This window comes from Apostichopus japonicus, chromosome 12, assembly GCF_037975245.1.
Source record: "Apostichopus japonicus isolate 1M-3 chromosome 12, ASM3797524v1, whole genome shotgun sequence".
Classification (NCBI taxonomy): domain Eukaryota; kingdom Metazoa; phylum Echinodermata; class Holothuroidea; order Aspidochirotida; family Stichopodidae; genus Apostichopus; species Apostichopus japonicus.
The window spans coordinates 10474450-10494120 of NC_092572.1; the positions used below are offsets into that span (position 1 = coordinate 10474450).

The 19671-nt window shown below is 37.5% G+C and overlaps 2 protein-coding genes across 2 annotated transcripts; one reads left to right on the plus strand and one right to left on the minus strand.

Annotated features, from left to right (window-relative positions):
- Positions 1–27: 27 nt before the first annotated feature.
- Positions 28–14095, plus strand: LOC139977015 (uncharacterized). Its single transcript, XM_071985961.1, has 12 exons — positions 28–349; positions 1685–1821; positions 2774–3021; positions 3210–3275; positions 3697–3798; positions 5387–5452; positions 6025–6156; positions 7040–7213; positions 7483–7554; positions 8547–8644; positions 9269–9667; positions 10161–14095. Exons 1-12 carry the CDS (start codon positions 183–185, stop codon positions 11140–11142), a joined length of 2643 nt encoding a protein of 880 aa, XP_071842062.1. The 5' UTR covers positions 28–182; the 3' UTR covers positions 11143–14095.
- Positions 11549–18504, minus strand: LOC139977017 (uncharacterized). Its single transcript, XM_071985966.1, has 5 exons — positions 18156–18504; positions 17326–17456; positions 16542–16704; positions 15645–15935; positions 11549–15114 (listed from the first exon to the last, which is right to left on the minus strand). Exons 1-5 carry the CDS (start codon positions 18323–18325, stop codon positions 14370–14372), a joined length of 1500 nt encoding a protein of 499 aa, XP_071842067.1. The 5' UTR covers positions 18326–18504; the 3' UTR covers positions 11549–14369.
- Positions 18505–19671: the final 1167 nt, after the last annotated feature.

Sequence of the window (19671 nt, forward strand, 5' to 3'; positions counted from 1 at the left end):
ACGACGACGACGACGACGACGACGACGACGACTATGGTTGGCCGTGTGGGTCATAACGTCTGAATGTAACGCGTAAGGTAAATCCTTTACACGTAAACATTTGACCAATCAAAGCACGCAATTCCACCTGTGACGCGTTAGTACAACATACAAGTGCAAGGTGTATAGTTTTAAGACAGTTAATGACGGTAACGACAGAGCAACACAAAATGGACCCAAATAGGATCCAAGAATTTCAACAAAGACTTCATAACCTTTCCAATCGAGTGGCAAACAGGCCTCATTCACCACATCACTCATCAGTTATGCCTACAACTTCAAGGAATTTTCCCACCGATTTCGTTGCTGAGTAAGTAAATACGTTAGGGCCCCTGGTTAGGGCCTAGCCTAGCTAGGCTCTAAGTTAGGCTATAGTTCTAGGCCTAACACTAACGTTACAGTAACAGTGCCTGAATTGGCGAGGACACAATAATAAGTTAGGTTAATCCTAGCTCAGCCCCTAGGCCTAAACTTAAAAGGCCCTATTCCTATTAAAAACAGCATAGGTCCTAGACCTTATCGCAAATTGGAAGAGTGCGCTTTTATAATTGCATTCTGGGAAGGATTATTACGAACACTGTCCGTCCCATCGATCTTGTCGTAGCCAGGCAATGTAAAATCATTCCACAAGAATGTTTACAGACCACTATGGATCAAAGAAAACCCACAAATTTTCTGAGTCAGTCAAAAGAAACCTAACAATTTTCTTAAGAAAATCACCGAATGTAATAGACGAAAGTAAATTTACAATTTGCCATTTGTGTATGGGGCCAAGCTGGACCATTCAGAATATTTCTTCCCAAGATGCTTTGTGGTCTCCTATTTGCGATAAGGTCTATAGGCTAGGCCCAGACCTTTTTACATAATGTAAGGCCTTGGCTATAGCTGGGGCCTAGGTTTAGGCTATAGCCTGAAACATCGCTTGTAAGTTGTAGCCTAGGGGCCTACGGTGCATTGTTGGATTGATGTGTGAGTCCAAAAGTACAACAAAATGATTGAATTTGCTGCTGATTTATCTGATCATCTGTTGAATGGGCACTGTTATGCTGTTTATTTTAACTGATCATCCATGAATTAGATGCGGCACAGTAGGCCTAAGCCCCCAAGGCCTAACTTTAGAGAGTGTAGTTAAATTATCACTATTGCGTTGCCTATTCGATTGATCATCAGTTATATTACTATGGTAATGACCAATCCCAAGGGGGGGGGGCAGCATTTGTTGATTGGGGAGTTTGGGACACACACAGCCCCCAAACCTTTCCCCTACTGGCGCCACCCTTGCACCCATGAGTTTTACTGCTTATTTAAACGATCATTCTGGTGTAGCCTATTCTGCCCAAGCTGGGCTGAGGTATTTTTACATACTGTAAACAATTTTCAGAAAATCCATTTTGCAATTATGTTTTGGTAGCCTAGATATAAATGCTATATGTAAATGCTAAAAAATAGGGAAACAGTGAGTGGCGTGCAGGATTAAACATGACTTTTTAAATAATTCAAGGCATGTTCGCTATTTTTACAGGCTGATGAATAAGTCATTCATGTTTTTTTTGCAGAAAACGTACCTTATTTAAAAATTTATGTTTATCACACATTTATGGAGCTATATATACTTATAAACTGATTTCATTTTTCCTATTTTAAGATTCAACAATTTCCAACGTGTCCCCATAGCTGTATCGAGAAGACCACAACAAGCGGAGAAAAAACAGAAAACTTACACAAATACTTACATTTTAGTCAGATCGGGCACAACGAAAAACAATGTCAAAGGTACAAATGGTAAGTGATATAAGTTTGCTGCAAGGTTGAGCTATTGTGACTGTGCTCTTTCTTTATCTATTTATCTAATATTTATCATTATCTATATATCTGTTCACTTGTGTAAATAGGTACCATGCAATCAAGCTTTCATGGATCTTGATGGTGCAGTAGACCCATTGATTATGGGTTGTATGCCATTGTGGGCTTAGGGAATTTTAGTACAAAGGACAATTGAAAGCCTACATAATTTTCTTTAGTTCTTTTTAATGTAAGTCAAAATGATGATACATGGGTAGTGCTACCTTCAGTTTACCAGGTCAAATGTCATTATCCATGGATCATAGAGATTAGAGGACATCATAAAACAATTGAATACCTTCTCATGCTGTAGGGATTGTAGCGATAATTTTTTATTCCTTGCCCAAGGTAAAATGAATCTATGTCATCACGTTGGCGTGTATGTGTGTGTGGACAGATTTTGCAGCAGGTCTGAGGACCTGTAAAAGGACTTTCAGCCTCAGGTCCGAGGAAGAAAAATTAAATAGGACAAAAGGTCCTCGGACATTTAAACAATGGTTAAGTTATTGTCATGGTTATGATAGAGAATAATTCTATGGAGTTCTCAGATTAAATGCAAAACCCACCTTGTGATGCCTGCTCGTTATCAGGATAACTCAATAGGGGAATGCTAGATGAAATTCAAACATTCATACGTATGATAGCCATATTGCGCCGATGAACTATATTTTTTTTATAAGAGGTCAAAGGTCATTTAAGATCAATATGGGTAAAAAACGTAAAACCTTGTAATCTGACTCACTCAATAGGGGAAACTTTGATGAAACTCATAGCTATAGCTATACTATAGCTATATATCTTTAACTGACTAAAATCAACTTTGATCATCTGACTTAACTTGTAAAGCAATGATTCATGAATAATTGCATGTATTTATCTCTTCTTCCAACAGTTGACACCAGCCAAGGTTATAAAAAGAAATTATGCCTTCCTTTGCAGCTGTCTTGCACAAACTTTTTAATGCGCCTGAGACAAGAATTTCCATCTCTGGAAGGTGTTCAGTTTGAATTGTGTCGCTGTGGACCAGCAAGCAGTGGCAGAAAGCTGGAACCTTTCCCAGAAGGTGTTAATTGCCCTCATGCCATCAAGACGTGGGTTGGGCTAAAACGCTCATGCATTTATATAAGACCACTTACAGAGGTATAGTGCATTTTAAAGATTTAAGATTATTAAATGGAGTACTTTGTTTACAGCCTTTGAGACATATTTATGCATTTTGTAGTAAAATAATTCATGTTTTACTGTTGTTTCATGTTGTTATTTATAATTAAAAACTTACTTTGTTACCCTGTTAATAAATGACTATACAATTTGTGCTTAAATCACAGGTTCAACATAATGCTAATGAGGCTGTTGATGAGGCTACTAATGAGGATGAAGTTGGAACCTCCACGGTGAGTTAATTTTCATAGGGAGATCTAAGCGAAGTGTAGGTTCAACATGCGGGGGGGGGGGAATTCCCCAGACCTTTCAGCACCATAGTTTGAGAAGACCAGTCACTTACGGAACTTACAATCTTAGGACCTTGGCATGTTTCTGGGCCCTACATCCTGAGGGCCCACTCTGGTCCACTCTCCACTAAACCTTGGCACATCAGATTTGAGCCTCACAGGGTCAGACTGCCCGAGTTCATAGCTAAAAATAATATGTCATGATAGACTGGGGCCTGGTCGGGGCACTGAAATGATATATCAATTGGACAAAGGCGACCCAAGCTTACTCAAAGCTTTTCATGCCCCTCCCATATCATGGGGCATCGTCTGAAGATACCATTTGTTGCTTGTTGACAAATGATTGTTGAATATTTTTTTTTAGATATGCTCAGACTGTGGAAGAACATTTGTTGAAGATGCTTGTCTTGTTTGCCAGCAGGATGCAGAGTTTCAGGAATCCCTGATTGCAGATCAAAATACAGGGGTACATATTAATCATATTTATCATTCATTGAACTATATGTCAATGTACCTGTGTTTCTTGCAAGATACTTCATCTTGATTGACTATATATAACCTGTAATGTGAAGTATTTGGTGCCGGAATAAAGACTGACCAGTATGAATAACTTGTGGCAGGCAATTTTAGGAATGGGCCCACAATCAACCTCCCCTGGCAGAGATTAATCAACCTCAAGTGCTATGGTAGATTAATCTCTGCCAGGGGATAACCTCTACTTATGTGAGAAGGCATTTGTGCTTGATATACTTAGGAATGAACATTACAAATATCAGTGTATTACATATGTGTAACGACTACTCGCCATGTACCTACGACATAGGAGCAGCGGGGTTAGGGGTGTTTACAATGACTCTAATTGTCAGCTAGAATAGGGATGGAAGCTTAGAAATTAATAAAAAACATACACAAATCAATAAGCAGAAACATTTATGATAGGGTAACGATTGGCTTCTATATTCAGCAAAGTCCAGTAACCACGCAACGACACATACCATCAAGGAGCAGTACTGGTCTACTATAAACTATATGGTCTGAATATGAACACATGAGATCATAAACACAAATAATAATAATAATGACTCAGTTTGTGTGGATACAAATGCATTGTAGCATTCCCACAACTACGAACTGATAAAAATACAATATACTCTCGCTCTTGTAGTCTGTTACGACTACTGACACTATAAAACTAGAAAATACTGCACTCTGACATGTGCGCAGTCGTGCCAATCCAGCGTTTCTAGACCGCTCGGGGGACCATTGGGTGGAGTAGCCCCTTCCCTAGGTATTTCAATACAACCGGCGTCTATAAGTATTACCAGGCGTCTAAATGTCCAAGGCCATCACCAGGGTGTGTATCTCAGAGTACATGTATACGGTAGGACCTGAATAATCAGAATATGCAGTATATCATGAAGACATATGAAATTGTCTTCAACTCTCTCTCAGGAGTGGTAAAGGTGTTGCCTCTGTTTGTGTCGGCAGATGAGAGATGCATCCATTGGATGTAGCTAGGTTTTTAAGCCCTAAACATCTTAACTTCACACTTAGAATTATAGGGTGGCCGATGACCACAAACAAAGAAGAGTTGTTTTGCCTTTACAGTTGAGAGAAGCCAGATGCTGCTTCCTAACAGGTATAACATAAGAGGTGTTACCACAGAACACACATTGGGAGCGCAGGAATGCGTAAGGGGTGAGAACAGGAAGCTCAGAAGTAATCAGAGCCAAGAAAATTAATAAAGGGAAACAAAGAAAGAAAAGTGGATAAAAGATAAACAATCAGGCCAGAGATAGACTCCTTGTCTCTCTCTAGTTAACCACTACTTACTCCCAACAGACATCAATTGTATTAGAAGTCAATGCCCTATGTACATGACATAGTTACCAGTACAAATGGGGGAGTTTGACCACATGGGCGGAAAATAGTAACAGTGGCTAAAATAGCACTCTGCTACATATGTATTATGTAATAAGAACTATAAGAACTCTTTAGAACTAAACACAAACTAGTATAATAAAAAATATTTGTTTAATCTGTTTCTAATATAGCTTCCAGATGTATTTGAAACAGGGGATCCTTTGCCAAAAGAAGAACACCAAAATCGAGATCAGCTTGTAAGCATTAAGACGATTCATCAATTTTGTATTCCTTGCCAAAGGTAAAAGGGATCTATGTAGTCACATCAGCATGTGTGTGTGGGTATTCAGTCAAAGGAAATTTAAGTCCTCAGAAGGAATACAATGCATCCAAGTCCTCTCTAGATAAACAAAGTTTATGGTAGTGTCAAGGTTATCCATTTCTATTATCCTACTAGGTTAGGATATTGGATATTTGAATGAATTCCTCATACTGAGTGAATGTAATGCTCATCTGTGTATGTAATATGTTTGTATGACACCTTGCCCAATGAAGAGGAAAGGTGGATGAAATTCAAATTTTGTATGTAGGTCAGCCATATTGAGTATTTTATAAGAGGTCATTTAAAGTCACCATGGGTCAAACACTGAAAACATTGTAATCAGGCTAACTCAGTGGGGGAAACTAAGATGAATCTCATAGTATAATAGTTCTGCCTCATATTCTGCTTCTTTGTTGCCATTACACTATAAGTCATGATGAAATTATCCAGACAATATTATTTGTATTCCATTGCATCGCTACAAACATTTGTGTTTTATTTATAAAGGCAAACCTGCTGCAGAGACGGTCACAAATGCTCGATCCAGAGGATGAATCGCCATTTGCCTTCCCAGTTAAGTTTATACTGCCAAGTGGTACCCACAGATTAAGAAGAGTTACTCAGGACAGCACTGTTGATGTGAGTTAATGTTATTATTTCCTTTGTCCTTATTAGCCCTGCACTGGCACATAGTTGTAGAAAATAGAAACAGTTGTAGAAGTAGGAACATGAATTGAATAGGGATTTTATTACCTAATTAATGTATTATGCAAAAAAGAAATTTATACTATCATTTTTATCATTTTTGTATAACAGCATCCCTCATTTAACATGAAATCAACAGAACTGCTTCAAAATGTCTCATTTGGCTAATGCAACTAGGCTTGTCAGGAATATTAAATATGTAACCTATACTTTTGTACAGGCTTCAGACAATCCTTGGTACAATACATCCATACAATCCTTGACAAAACCACTCCCCATATCAGTCTTGCATGTTCTGAAAGGATTTTGCTACAATATCAGGAAGAAAGGGTGGGGGGGGGGGGGGCACTGATGGCAAATTAACAGTATGCTGTTTAATGACTGTTTGGGCCAAACATTTTTGGCAAGGACTGTAGATACAAAAAATAGGGCCATTCTAATCATCATGGGCAGCCACTAGTTGGACTATAGTTTCCAAGATTTTGTGAATTCCTAAACATGATCGCATAGGTTACTTGGTCTTTGGCATCGTAACCAAAAACCTTGATAGAATATGGTGATGGATATGATTATCTGAATCCTTCATCCCATCTGAGCCAGTGGAAACACCTTTGCTACAAATGTCTTAATAAATGTGGCATTTTTAACTAAGACCCATGTAGTCAAACTGAGAGTCACAATCATTGAGTCACAAACAAATGAGGGAAAATAACAGGATTGAAGTTGAGATGGTGGCCAGGTCTCAAACAAATTTTGTACAATATTCATCAATAGAATAACAACTTGAATGTATATTACATAATACTCCTTCTTTCAGGAACTGATGCTATTTGTAGGGTGTCAATCCTCTGCAACGAAGGCCTTCACAATAGCCTGCCCTGGGGGACAACCAAGCTTCAAAAATGTGGAGGATATTCCCAGCAATAAAAAAAAGCTGAAGGATCTTGGAATAACAAGGCCTACAACTTTTATAGTATCATGGATTGATGATGTAAGTTATGCATAAACATAACTCAATAAGGTGAACATGAAGTGCATATTTAGCATGTATGTAGGTTGGCCATGAGTACAAGAGCCATATTGCTTTTGGTCAGAGATAACATGAGGACAACATATACAAGATATAAGCATCAAAAACATTGTAATGGCAAAAATATATATGGTACATGTCAAGACATTGACAATGAATTTATAATAAAGGTGTACAGGTACTTTGACAAGGAATGACAACATGCACATACAATTTGTGCTTGTTTACAGGATGGAGAGATGGAGGAAAATAATTCCACTGATGAAGAGGGAAGTACATTTGTTGATGCAGGAACACCAAGTGTAAGTATGGTTATATGTAACAGTGGTATTGCTACAATTGTTTTTGTTGATTTTCATTCTCAAATATAGAAAATACACATGGCAGATTCAGCATGAAAACATGTAGCACTATAGAGACAAGAACCGAGGGCTACATGATTCCTTGTCTTTGGTATTCAAATCATCAGATAAGTGAAGGTCGATTAAGTATTTCTCAAATAATAGGGACCATATACTCATTACGACTAACATATGTGCCTAATATGAACTTAATTGAAGTTTACTTTGATATGTTACAATGTTTTCAGTGTTTGACCACTGGTGACCTCATATTACCTTTGACCCCTACCAATAACAATAGGGATCATCTACCATGGCTAACATATATACTAAGTATGAACTCAATTGAAGTTTCCTTGGTGAAGCTATGGGGTTTACAATGTTTTCATCTTTTAACCTCTGCTGACCTTTGACCTCCACCAAAACAATTGGGATCATCTACTCACTATGGGTAATCTACCACCCAAGTATGAGCCATGTCCGACCTTGCGTCTTCCACTTATCGTGTTTAAAAGAAGTGTCTCAGACATATGTACAGACAGACACACATGCATGACTGCATAGATTCCTTACACCTCCAACAAGGAATAAAATTGGGGCTTGTACAACAAAAATAAATTTATCAGAATGTGCAAATTAAAATGTTTCATTTAAAAGAAATTGAATTCAGTCTTTCATAGATTTTCAAGAAACTCCAGTGGTATAGATATTTTAGATCAAGTGTTATTGATGGTCATGGAGTCTGGCCACAATGCAATTAATGGAATGCAATTAACATTGGATAATATTGGATCATTTGTTGTCATTGGTGCACTTAAGAGCTATTGAGCACTTTGTTATTCATTGTTTTCGATGTTTCTGTTTTTTTTTTTGTATGCAGACATTCTTTGTATTTTGTAATCTTATTTAAAATAGTTCAAATACCAACATACAAATTACTATTTCTTTTGAAGGTCCAGTTCAAATCAGCACAAGCTGGAGTCCTCCCAACAATTCAAAGGCCTGCACCAAGTGTCACATCGACGCCACCAGTCTTGACGTCGAACCCGCCGTGAGTTATTGGTCATTGACGTTAAATTTGGGTGTTAAAGTTTTATTAATTCATACCTAGTTACAATTCTACAATCTGATTGGTCCATTATAGTCAGCTGACCATGAGTTAATCGATGATAACCTCACGGTTAAAATTGATAATCCACGGTCAATCACCGCATCGTTACATTTCCTAGGCCTATAGTGTATCCTAACGTTTGGACCAATATTAGGTATATCCTAACCCCAATCTCTGCACCAATAAATCTGATTTACCTTTTGCAAGTAGTTCTTAGGCCTATCAAACGCAGCTAGGATATGCTCTACGAAAATGTTCCCTCAAGAACTCCTGGGGTGTCGTGACATTCCATAGCTGTATTTCATGGATGTATGTAGGATCCAATTCCATCCATTTCGGGAATGTTACATTTCTTTGTTTTGTTTTCGTTAATGCAAAATAGTGTGTACACATATATGGTGCTTGCGAGTCGTGTGCCAAAAAGAAAATTCTCACAGACGGACCAGTGACCTCTATACGTATAATGTCCATAGGCTATCTACGAACTAGCTTATTGAATGTCTCATTCTCATATGTATGTTTCCTATAGAGAGTTTTCATATCAGTTTTCTATTCCCTCTTAAGGTCACAAACTCATGCATTGATATACTCAACACCAAGACCACCATCCTCACCAAGACCACCATCCTCACCAAGACCAACATCCTCACCAAGACAACCACCCTCACCAAGACAACCATCCTCACCAAGACAACCATCCTCACCAAGACAACCATCCTCACCAAGACAACCATCCTCACCAAGACAACCATCCTCACCAAGACAACCATCCTCACCAAGACAACCATCCTCACCAAGACAACCACCCTCACCAAGACAACCACCCTCACCAAGACAACCATCCTCACCAAGACAACCATCCTCACCAAGACCACCATCCTCACCAAGACCACCACCCTCACCAAGACAACCATCCTCACCAAGATCTCCATCACCACCACCAGAATGGGTACCAACCCCAAGGTAAGCAAAAATTTGAATTTAATGTATTGTAAATGTTTATTCCCAAATCCTCAAAGAATGCTTTCTCATTAGGAGAAACAGGGACAAATCTGATAGATGGCACATAGGCCCATAATTAGTATATAATCGCTATTTGTTTTACAAGAGGTCAAAGGTCACCAGAGGTCAAATAGTAAAAATATTGTAATCATGTTAACTCAATAAGTAAAACTTAAATTAAGCTAGTATATAAATGAGTTGCATACTCCAAAATTGAACAGATACTATTTTTAGGTCAAAGGTCACCTAATGTTCAAAACAAACATGGCCTATTGACCGATATAACCAGATTTATATATTAAAAGGGCTTGGCATATAAGTCAAAGTGAGATGCACAATAATTTTTAAGGGGATTTATTGTTTACTCACTTTTACAATTACCATGTCTCACCTTTATATGAAGAGGTACACTTTCTATATTCATTAGAGACTTTCTTTTTTATTGACCTTTCAGGTTTTTCACTGTGAGAAGAAATTACATTGAAAAAGATATGCTGGAATTGTTCAGAGATCCTGATGTGGAGTGCGTATTTAGAATTAAATTTTTTGGAGAAGAGGGTGTGGATGCTAAAGGCATATTTAGGGATGCACTGACAGAGTTCTGGCAGACAGTTTCTGCTAGATACTTTGTAGGTGATGGTCAGTTTATACCCACAGTTCACCCACATCTTACCCCAAGAGATTTTAAAACTATGGGGAAAATCCTGTATATTGGATTTAATAGTGTGGGGTACTTCCCCATACAGTTTAGCAAAGCATGCCTCATATCTGCAATTTATGGCGATAATGAAGTCTGTGATGATCTGCTGATGGAGGGCTTTGTTGCAACTCTCAGTAGGAATGAAGGTGATGTTTTGAGGAAGGCACTTGACATGCATGCATTTGATGAAGACACCCTTGAAACATTGTTGGTGTTGTTTGGAAGGCTGGGTGTCACCTGCCAAATCACACCAGAAACACTTTCGGCCATCACATTACAATGTGCAAAGGTTGAACTTATCCAGAAGCCCAGTTTTGCCCTTGCTTCAATGGATCTTGAAATTTTGCTTGAAATTCAAGAATTCAGAACAATTTCTGGCATTATTGATTTATACAACTCTCTACAACCGACTGGTAAGAGTGTAGCAAAGTCCCTGAAAGCTGAGCCTGAGAACAGCCTACAGCAAAAGGTTTTGGAGTACCTCATCAGAGCTGTAAGATCTTTTGAAGGGGAACTTCTCATGAAGTTTCTGAGATTTTGTACAGGGAGTGATGCTATGGCAGTGCCAAATATAGAGGTTTATTTTAATTCATTCGTTGGTCTTCAGCGACGGTTTGTCGCTCATACATGTACCAGCACTCTTGAGGTACCTGTGAGCTACACCAGTTACAAGGAGTTTAAGAATGAACTGGTACGCCAGTTAAACTCAGACTTCTGGGAAATTGGCTTTGTGTAAATGCCATGTGCAATAACCTTAATACACAGCACTCATGTAATTTTTTGGCTCTTAATCATACCAGTGGAGCCTAAAAGATTGTGCTGTCTCACTCTCACTGTCTGCCTACACACTTTCAAAATTCTTTGTTGAACATTCTTTTGGTAATTTTCTGAAACACCTTAAAAGCCTGCAGAATTTATTGCAGTTAGAATCAGAAGTAGTGATTATGTTTTGTTATCAGTACTATAAGCCAGTGGTATTGGATTGGGTAGTAAATATTCAATTCTGCCTGGTTTAAACAAAATACTGGCTAGAACCGTACATTTCATAGTTTTATATGATCTAATGCACCATTAGTGCTCCTGTGGTTCCACTAAAAATGTCCTTTACTCTGTTGTTAAAAAAAAATGAAAATGCTGGTGAGTTGCCTTCATTTTTAAATATATTTACATGCTCATGTTACACTTTCATTTTTAGCTTTATTAACTGCTATATACTTTCATTGAAGGTATGTTTGTGTAACATATATAGTAGATATTAACTATTATCCATCCATGGAAAAGCAGTATTTTAACATAGAAACTTGTGCTCTGTTTGTGTAATATGAACTTTTATCCGTCCATAGTATTTCATAAAGTTTCACATGTACATTTTTCATAAGCAGTATTTATACATATATAGTAGGTTAAACTGGTATGTACAAAAGCTTCATGACCAGAACAGCAATGTGTTTGCAATTGGTATTTTCAACTCATCCAATGCCATGCTTAAACAATATTCTATCCCTCCATGATGTTTTATTATAGGCAGACTTTTATTATATTTCTTAAAAAGTCCACAGTCATCTAGCAGCTCAATTTTAACTTGTGCTCTGTTTGTGTAATATGAACTATTATCCGTCCATAGTATTTCATAAAGTTTCACATGTACATTTTTCATAAGCAGTATTTATACATATGGAATATTACCATATATATCATATAGTAGGTTAAACTGGTATATGCAAAAGCTTCATGACCAGAACAGCAATGTGTTTGCAATTGCTATTTTTAACTAATCCAATGCCATGCTTGAACAATATTCTATCCCTCCATGACGTTTTATTTTAGGCAGACTTTTATTACATTTCTTAAAAAACCAATCGTTGTCTAGCAGTACAATTTTAACTCGTGCTGTTTGTGTAACATATATAGTAGATTTGCATATGAATTTTTCTTTATCCATGGTATTTTATAAAAGCCAAGTTTTTACAAAAACCTTGAAATGTGTCTCTTCATCATTGTTAATTACCAGTCCATCATATATTTCCACTACACCAGAAACTTTGCATCTTGAATTCTTTCTATATGATTTCAATATCTTAAACCTTGCCAACCTTTTACATGAAATGAGAGTGGTCAAAGCCCCATATAATAGGATGTGACATGTTGATGCATATAAATGCAAGAATTTTGTTCTACCAAATAAGTCATAATGAAAATAAGTTTAAAAATCCTGAACAGACTATAAAATAACAACATGCATCAAAACAATCTTAAGGTGGTGGGCTAAACCTACTTCATTACAAATGTGAGTCATTACGATCAAACAGCCTATTAACCAACTATTAATATTGTTTGTGGTATTGAGTGCATTACTTAGATGAAAACTGCAATTTATAGTGGTCTAAAATAAAAGATCAGTTAAACATTACAAGTTATTAATTTAATACTTGATACATGCAGGACTGTATATATTCATTTAATAAAATCCACAAGGTCTGATCTTTGAATTTACTGGACAGTAGTTATTATGTCTTCTCTAGAAAACCCAAAGGTTTAGTGGTTCCGATGAGAGTTTTGTGAAATAATTTAAGTCAGATTTTTTGTTGTAATATCTTTATTGTACTTATTGCCAGACAACTGAACCCAAACTGAAGCTGATCAGACATAGTTGCACTCATGAATATAAATGAAATTTCATTATCATGTGGCACTACCAACCCACCAAGTATGAAGGTGATCAGACATATATTTGAAAAAATATTGACATTTTAAGAATTTGATTACAAGCCCCATCCACATATTCATGTAATGGACAACAAAAACAATGAGGTCCATGTAATAATCATGGAGCATATCTACCAGTTGTTCAATATATTTACAGATATTTTAAAAGTACACATACACTTGCAAACATGCTAACCTGTAGGTTACCTGGCCATCATGAACAAAACCAAAAATTAATGCCTCAATTGATGAACATATTAAAGTTGAAGAAAGTGATATAGTTGACTAAAGGCATTTCACCACCCCACCCCCCCTCTCGAGACAACCACCTGGGGATCAGTATACAGCACAACCCATATCCCCAACCCAGAGGCAACCCTTACCATCATACCACCTGCAGCCTTACCTACCATCATACAACCCCGACATCACCCTACCCACCTGTCCCCCCCACCCCCCACCCATCACATTTTACCAGCTTCACACCTTACTATCAACACATTAATCATACCCCACTCACATAAGATTTCCCTATACTCTATAGGTACATGTAATACCAGATTTAGTTCATTACCTATTTTCACTATAGACTATCCCTTTAATTGTCTGAGTCAGCTATTTATTCAACATACATATACACACATGCCAACTCGATCACAACATACAAACATGCCAAATCATCGCAACAAATACATTGCATATTCCAACTTAATTGCATAGGTTACTTTTTTTCAGTCCAGTTTAATTTGTCACTAGACTAATCCTTAAATGGGCTGGCTAGGCAATTTTGTGGTTTTAGAAAGCAAAACAATTACAGATAAGAGTAGCATCTCCCAAGAAAAAGTCATTGTAAAAAGACACAGTCAAATTTCCACTGAACATACACAAATATTTGTTAAAAACCGAACAAAATCAATTTTTGTGTTCAATTTGTTTTGGTAACTTGTTTTGGTCAATTTTTTTTTTTTTTTTTGGGGGGGGGGTGAACTAATACATACCTCATGACATAAATAATGTCATAAGGTTTCTGGGGTCAGAAAGGGATCAATAAAGTATTAAATATTTTGGTGGGATTAATAACCTGGACACATGCATACTGGGGCTTAATAGTGTCTGATGTTGTCATATGGGGGGGGGGGTCAATGGTGGCCAATTGGTGGGGGGGGGTTATTGGTCTGTGTCACCCACATTGATTTCTTGTATACTTTAGGACAAGGAATCTTGACACACATTTGTGTTTTGTTTAGGAATTCATTTTTATCTTTGCATGTGTTCGTGAATAAATGTTAGCACATTCAAGTATGAACTAATTCCAAGTTGGTCATTTTCAGAAAGTGGATTGATTGATTCTCTCAATCTCTGCACGGCTTCCTCTTCCAGTGGACACCAAAGCTCATCAACAGCCACAATTCCTTGATCATCCCACTCTTCACCATCAAACAACACAGCTTGAGTATCTGTGGATCTAAATATATCCTCCATTGCAGTTAATCTTGCATTACTAAGTTCCAAAGCATGGCCAACAAAAAGCTGCATTGGTGTTTGATGACCTTCTGTACGTAGACCATGGTTGTTCCACTGATCTACAAATGCTTTGAGCTCTGCATTTAGACGAGGCAAAAAAATGTAATGTAATGCCCACATGTGTGTATGGTTATCTACATCTAGGTGGTGACTCTGTTCCATGAAGTGAAATAAATCATAGAAAAAATGTGTAGCTCCATTCCAAAGATCTACCCAGTTCCGCTCGATTCGTTGGTTGTGGACACTACGACCACGTATTGCAGAACCTCTGTTGGGTCCTCTGAGTAGCTCCATAGCATCACAGATATCATTATTTTCCCCTCCATGATCAACTCGAATTCGAGAAGGAATACCACAGAGAGTTGTAGCAGTGACAAAATGTTCAAACACCGTCTCTTTTCTGTTGTTGTTAGATGCATGCAGGAAAACAATTAGCCTGCTAAATCCATCTATTCCTCCATGGATAACCATCTTCCACCTGAAAATAAACATGCAAAAATATGTCATATATGTCAAGACAGGAACACTGGAAGTCATGCTTGCGTATGTGCTGGTCATTAGTAGCAGGAGTATAAGAAGGGACATGGGAGTTTGGGGTAAATCACATATGTAAAGTCAATATCTGTGGCCATGTTAGCGACATGTAGCATACTAAAATGGATTTGGCTACACATACCACATATCATCGGCAATGACATATGTATTTATCTTTTCGGTTACAATGTCAAAGGCAGATTCATTTATATAGTAGTGTGTGCATGTTATGACAATCTGTCAAAGATGGTATATCAAAATGATATATTAGATCAATTTTGTATGCCTCATGAATATTTGCACTTTGCTTTCTTGTGTTCATAACTTGTATATTAATGAGCTAGTGTACAAGCTGTCACATGATGTGAAGATGTTCGAACAGTTTCATTATCAGTTTCTTGGATTATTCCAATTTTGCTACCCGGTGCAAACACTAATAATTATCGAAACATGATACCTTATCTTTGAACTCACCTAACCAGTTTATGGTTTCCATCAATATGCCAAAGGGAATTGGGCCCAGCAACACTATATGTTCGGCGCTGCATTGATGGAGCTGTTCTTAATGCTGCTCCACCAGGGTCAACTCGTAACATGCTTTCACGAACTCTCCATCTCTGAATTCTATGTTGGTGTGAGAAGAGTCTGGCTCTCACAGCATTTGGACCTATCCTATGGTTGCTACTTATCTCCTGCCGTACAAAGTTGTCAAGTTCATCATCACCGATGGCACTATATTCAGCTTGAGATTGTAATTCAAATGTTCTGAGAATAAAATAAAATATAAACATCAATGTTATTGTACTAAAAGGTCATCACCAATGCAAGTATCATCTTTTTAACTCTCTGTTAAACTGAAATATTGCACCATTATGGGCGAAATTTTGTCTAGTCAAGATGTCAAGTTCATTTACATCATCAGTAATGAAACTTAGCCAATCAACGTTTGCCTTAACCCCATCCCATGGAATTAGGGGGAAAGGTGCAACATGGTGAGAAACTAAGCATATAGCTGATTTAGTGTAGTTGTATAGGTACCATTTAACCTTCACAAATTATGCAAAATTAGCCGAATTAATTGGCATATTTTATGGACAAAGAGTGGTCAGTTTCGAGAACTACTAGCTTTGCTAGAAGGTTTTGCCATCAGCAGTCACATAGTTCTGATCATAACATGCTAAAAAGCTTCATTGCTTCAGATTCATAAATTATGTAATTTAGCCAATGAAACACACACAGACAGGCACACACATATGCTATAGTTTGCCCACCAAGCAACATATATAAAGCCTTATTCTGGACAGGACCTTTTTCCTTAATCATCAAAAAAAAATTTAAATTATAAACTTGTGAAAAAACACAACATGGTACCTTATTCTTCTTTTTACTGTGCTCACTGAAATTCCCAGCAGTTCTGATATCCTTGATGTGCCAAAGCCACAATGGAGAAGAAATGAAAGTTGATCTCTGCTGATGTTGTATTTTGGAGCCCCTCTTGTTTGTAATGTCCTTTCAGCTTGATAACCTGTGTGAACTGAAAGACAAAAAGCAATATATTAAAAAAGGGTGAACGTAGAAATGTAGCTGATTTTTGTGTGTGCTCCGTGCATACATATGTGTGTGACAATTTGCATAAAATTGGGGGTAATAGATGGTTATTCGTAGTAGGTAAATCCTTTCTTTAGAGGTCAAATGTCATTTGAGATCAACATGGGTCAAGTTAAAATTAAGGAAACACTTGTTATTGAGATGTCTTAAAGTGACTAAGGTGTACCCTTGCTATTTTGCTTTTTTTCAAGATATTTGAGAATAACAAGGGTCAAACACAAAAACCTTTTATTCCGGCTAAGTCAGGTTGGGAATGTTGACGCACACGTCACACCTGCATGCCTCATTCTTACATGTATGTAGGTCATCTATAGTGAGCAGATATATACTTTTCAGAAATGTGTACAGTTACAACAGCAAAATTCTCAGAATTTAGCAACCAAATAATCTTTGTTTTGTTGTATTTAATACATTGGTATGTGTATATTCCCTTTTTATTTTTTTCACAGAACAGGGGAAGAATTATTTTGATGCTAAATAGCTCATTTAAAAAAAAAAAATATTTTATTCTGAAGTGGGCATGTAATGTAGTGGAAAATGTACTTACCAATATTATCATGCTTCCCTTTGTGAAATTCTTCAATGAGTCCTTTGAGTAATTCATTGAGGTCATCATACGTTCTATCATCTACAACAGTTCCACGTGCACGCTGGACACTTCTCTCCAATGCTTCAAGTCTTTAAAAGACAACATGAAAAACATGATCAATAAATTAATTCAAATGTAGAGGGGATACTGATGTCACTTAACAATAATATTCTACTGTATCACATGTATAAGAAAGATTAAAATTGTTTCCCTATAAACAGTGCATAACAACATCAATATTATATTGGCAACTTGGCAAGAAACATGCATCTATGGAATAGGGTGATTATGTATGTGTGATAGTGTGGACTGTGGAGGCCGTGTGGCTAATGCACTGATCATGATTCAAGGATCATGACTGGTACATACAAGGGTGGATCCAGGAAATTTTTATAAAGATATATTAAAATGTCATCGATAATTACGTTAATTTTATAACCCAACATCAATATAACAGTTTTAACACCAATTAATGCAGCATCGTACTGGCTATTTCAGTCTAGGCCTAAGGTAACTGTTGGCTAGTTCTACTTTGTGCCTATGAATATGATAGCCTAGGGCTGTATGCCTAATGTCCAGAGCCTAACTTTAGTATGAATCATTTGTTAAGTGCGTAATATACATATCAGTCAACTATTATGCTAGCCTACAGTAGGCTAAAAAGTTATGCCTAACGTGTTAAGTCCTAGCCTAGGATTAGCCTAGCCTAGGCTGTACATTGTGGTTCCTTGCCTAACACTAGGCTAGGCTTAAACTTACGTTATTCGTAGTTTTTCCTAGTATCATACCTTAAAATGCAGTAATCTAGTGTCTCGTTCGGGACATTATCAGATGAGGATAGTCGCACACAATCATCCACAACACGTAACATACGCCTCATAAAAACAGGTTCTTGTCTTGTCTGATTAAGGCGTTCGTGAATTGTATTGATTCGTCGTGAATTTGCCATCATACACATTGAATCATAATTGTTACGTGTAATATAAATATCTTCCCACGTTCAGGGAATGGTGCGATTTGATTGGCCAAATTCTTTACGCGTAAACAATTACCTTACGCGTTTCGTTCAGACGTCTTTACGCGTAAAAAAATACCTTACGCGTTTCATTCAGACGTTATGACCCAAACGGCCAACCATAGACGACGACGACGACGACGATGATCATGATGAATCCATTTTCCTCTGCTTTTTCCCCTGCTACTTTCGATATTGCAGATCCTTAAAATAACTTGTTGTTGGCGGCGTTAATTGTTATTGTTTTTATTGTCAATGTTGTTTGTATTAAATATTGACACAATATTGATCTTTAATGACCAATTATTAGGTTCAGTGACCAAACACCTGTTGAGATATTATACATATGAGTTAAGAATCACGCGCGTCATGTTAATTTAATATCTGAAAATTATTTAAATTCCCAAAATTACTTACCCTAACAATATGTAAAAATCAGGTAAAGTAATTTGCAGTTATAACGCATACTTGTTCGAGTTAGTATAACTCACTGTCGAAGAATCCCTTCTTGGATGTTTTATGCTCATGTTCAGAGTAAAAATTTACCCAACGTATTTCTTATGTCTCCCGCCCCCTCTCCGGAGCAAATGATCATCACCCGCACATTTTAAACTTCCCCTCGGTTGGAATAGATACTAAAAAACCTTGTCTGGGTAGAACTGGATAGCCTATCGTCATGTGCATGGTTAATGTTCCTGCCTGGTATGGTATACCTTCGTCATGCATTTCGATAAACAAAATACCACTAGCAAGGTGTGTCCAGCTTAGTGAGATGCCAAATCCTACATTTCCCGCGACTGATTTACTACAAAGGGACATGAGTCTTTATCGAAGGGCCATCGGTGGAAGCAGGATTTCCCCGATCTCTGAAACATTTCTTTCCCGGCTGAAGTTTAAATAAAATACCCTACTGAATGTTTTACCTACGATTGGTGATGAGGTTGGCCATTGCTACACCCGGCCCCCTTGCCTCTCCTCCGCCCTCCATGCATGCTAACCCCTTTTCCCCATCCTCTAACCCTGCCCCCACGATTCAATGACCTCGTCGTGGCTACACCTCCTACTTGTTGAAATCCTGTATCCGCCCCTTAATTAAATCTATTTCCCCCACAACTTCTTGTCTTTTCGATTTGCATGTCTTGACAAACTGACGGGATATTCCCGGTTGGAATAGGATATGACTCAGCGCTTGTGTATATGATGGAATGCCAAAACTATGTGTAAGATGTGGAGGGCGTTCTACTAGTTCGGTTGAAAAGTAACACTGTATAGCCGATAGTATACTAATA

Excerpts from the sequence above, each read along its gene's own strand:
- LOC139977015 (XM_071985961.1), top strand. The coding sequence starts at position 183 with ATGACGGTAACGACAGAGCAACACAAAATGGACCCAAATAGGATCCAA. Across the intron at positions 350-1,684 it reads CCCACCGATTTCGTTGCTGA|ATTCAACAATTTCCAACGTG; the intron begins GTAAGTAAATAC and ends TCCTATTTTAAG. Across the intron at positions 7,555-8,546 it reads TTGATGCAGGAACACCAAGT|GTCCAGTTCAAATCAGCACA; the intron begins GTAAGTATGGTT and ends TTTCTTTTGAAG.
- LOC139977017 (XM_071985966.1), bottom strand. The coding sequence starts at position 18,325 with ATGTGTATGATGGCAAATTCACGACGAATCAATACAATTCACGAACGC. Across the intron at positions 16,705-17,325 it reads AGGGAAGCATGATAATATTG|TTCACACAGGTTATCAAGCT; the intron begins GTAAGTACATTT and ends TTTGTCTTTCAG. Across the intron at positions 15,115-15,644 it reads GGAAACCATAAACTGGTTAG|GTGGAAGATGGTTATCCATG; the intron begins GTGAGTTCAAAG and ends GTTTATTTTCAG.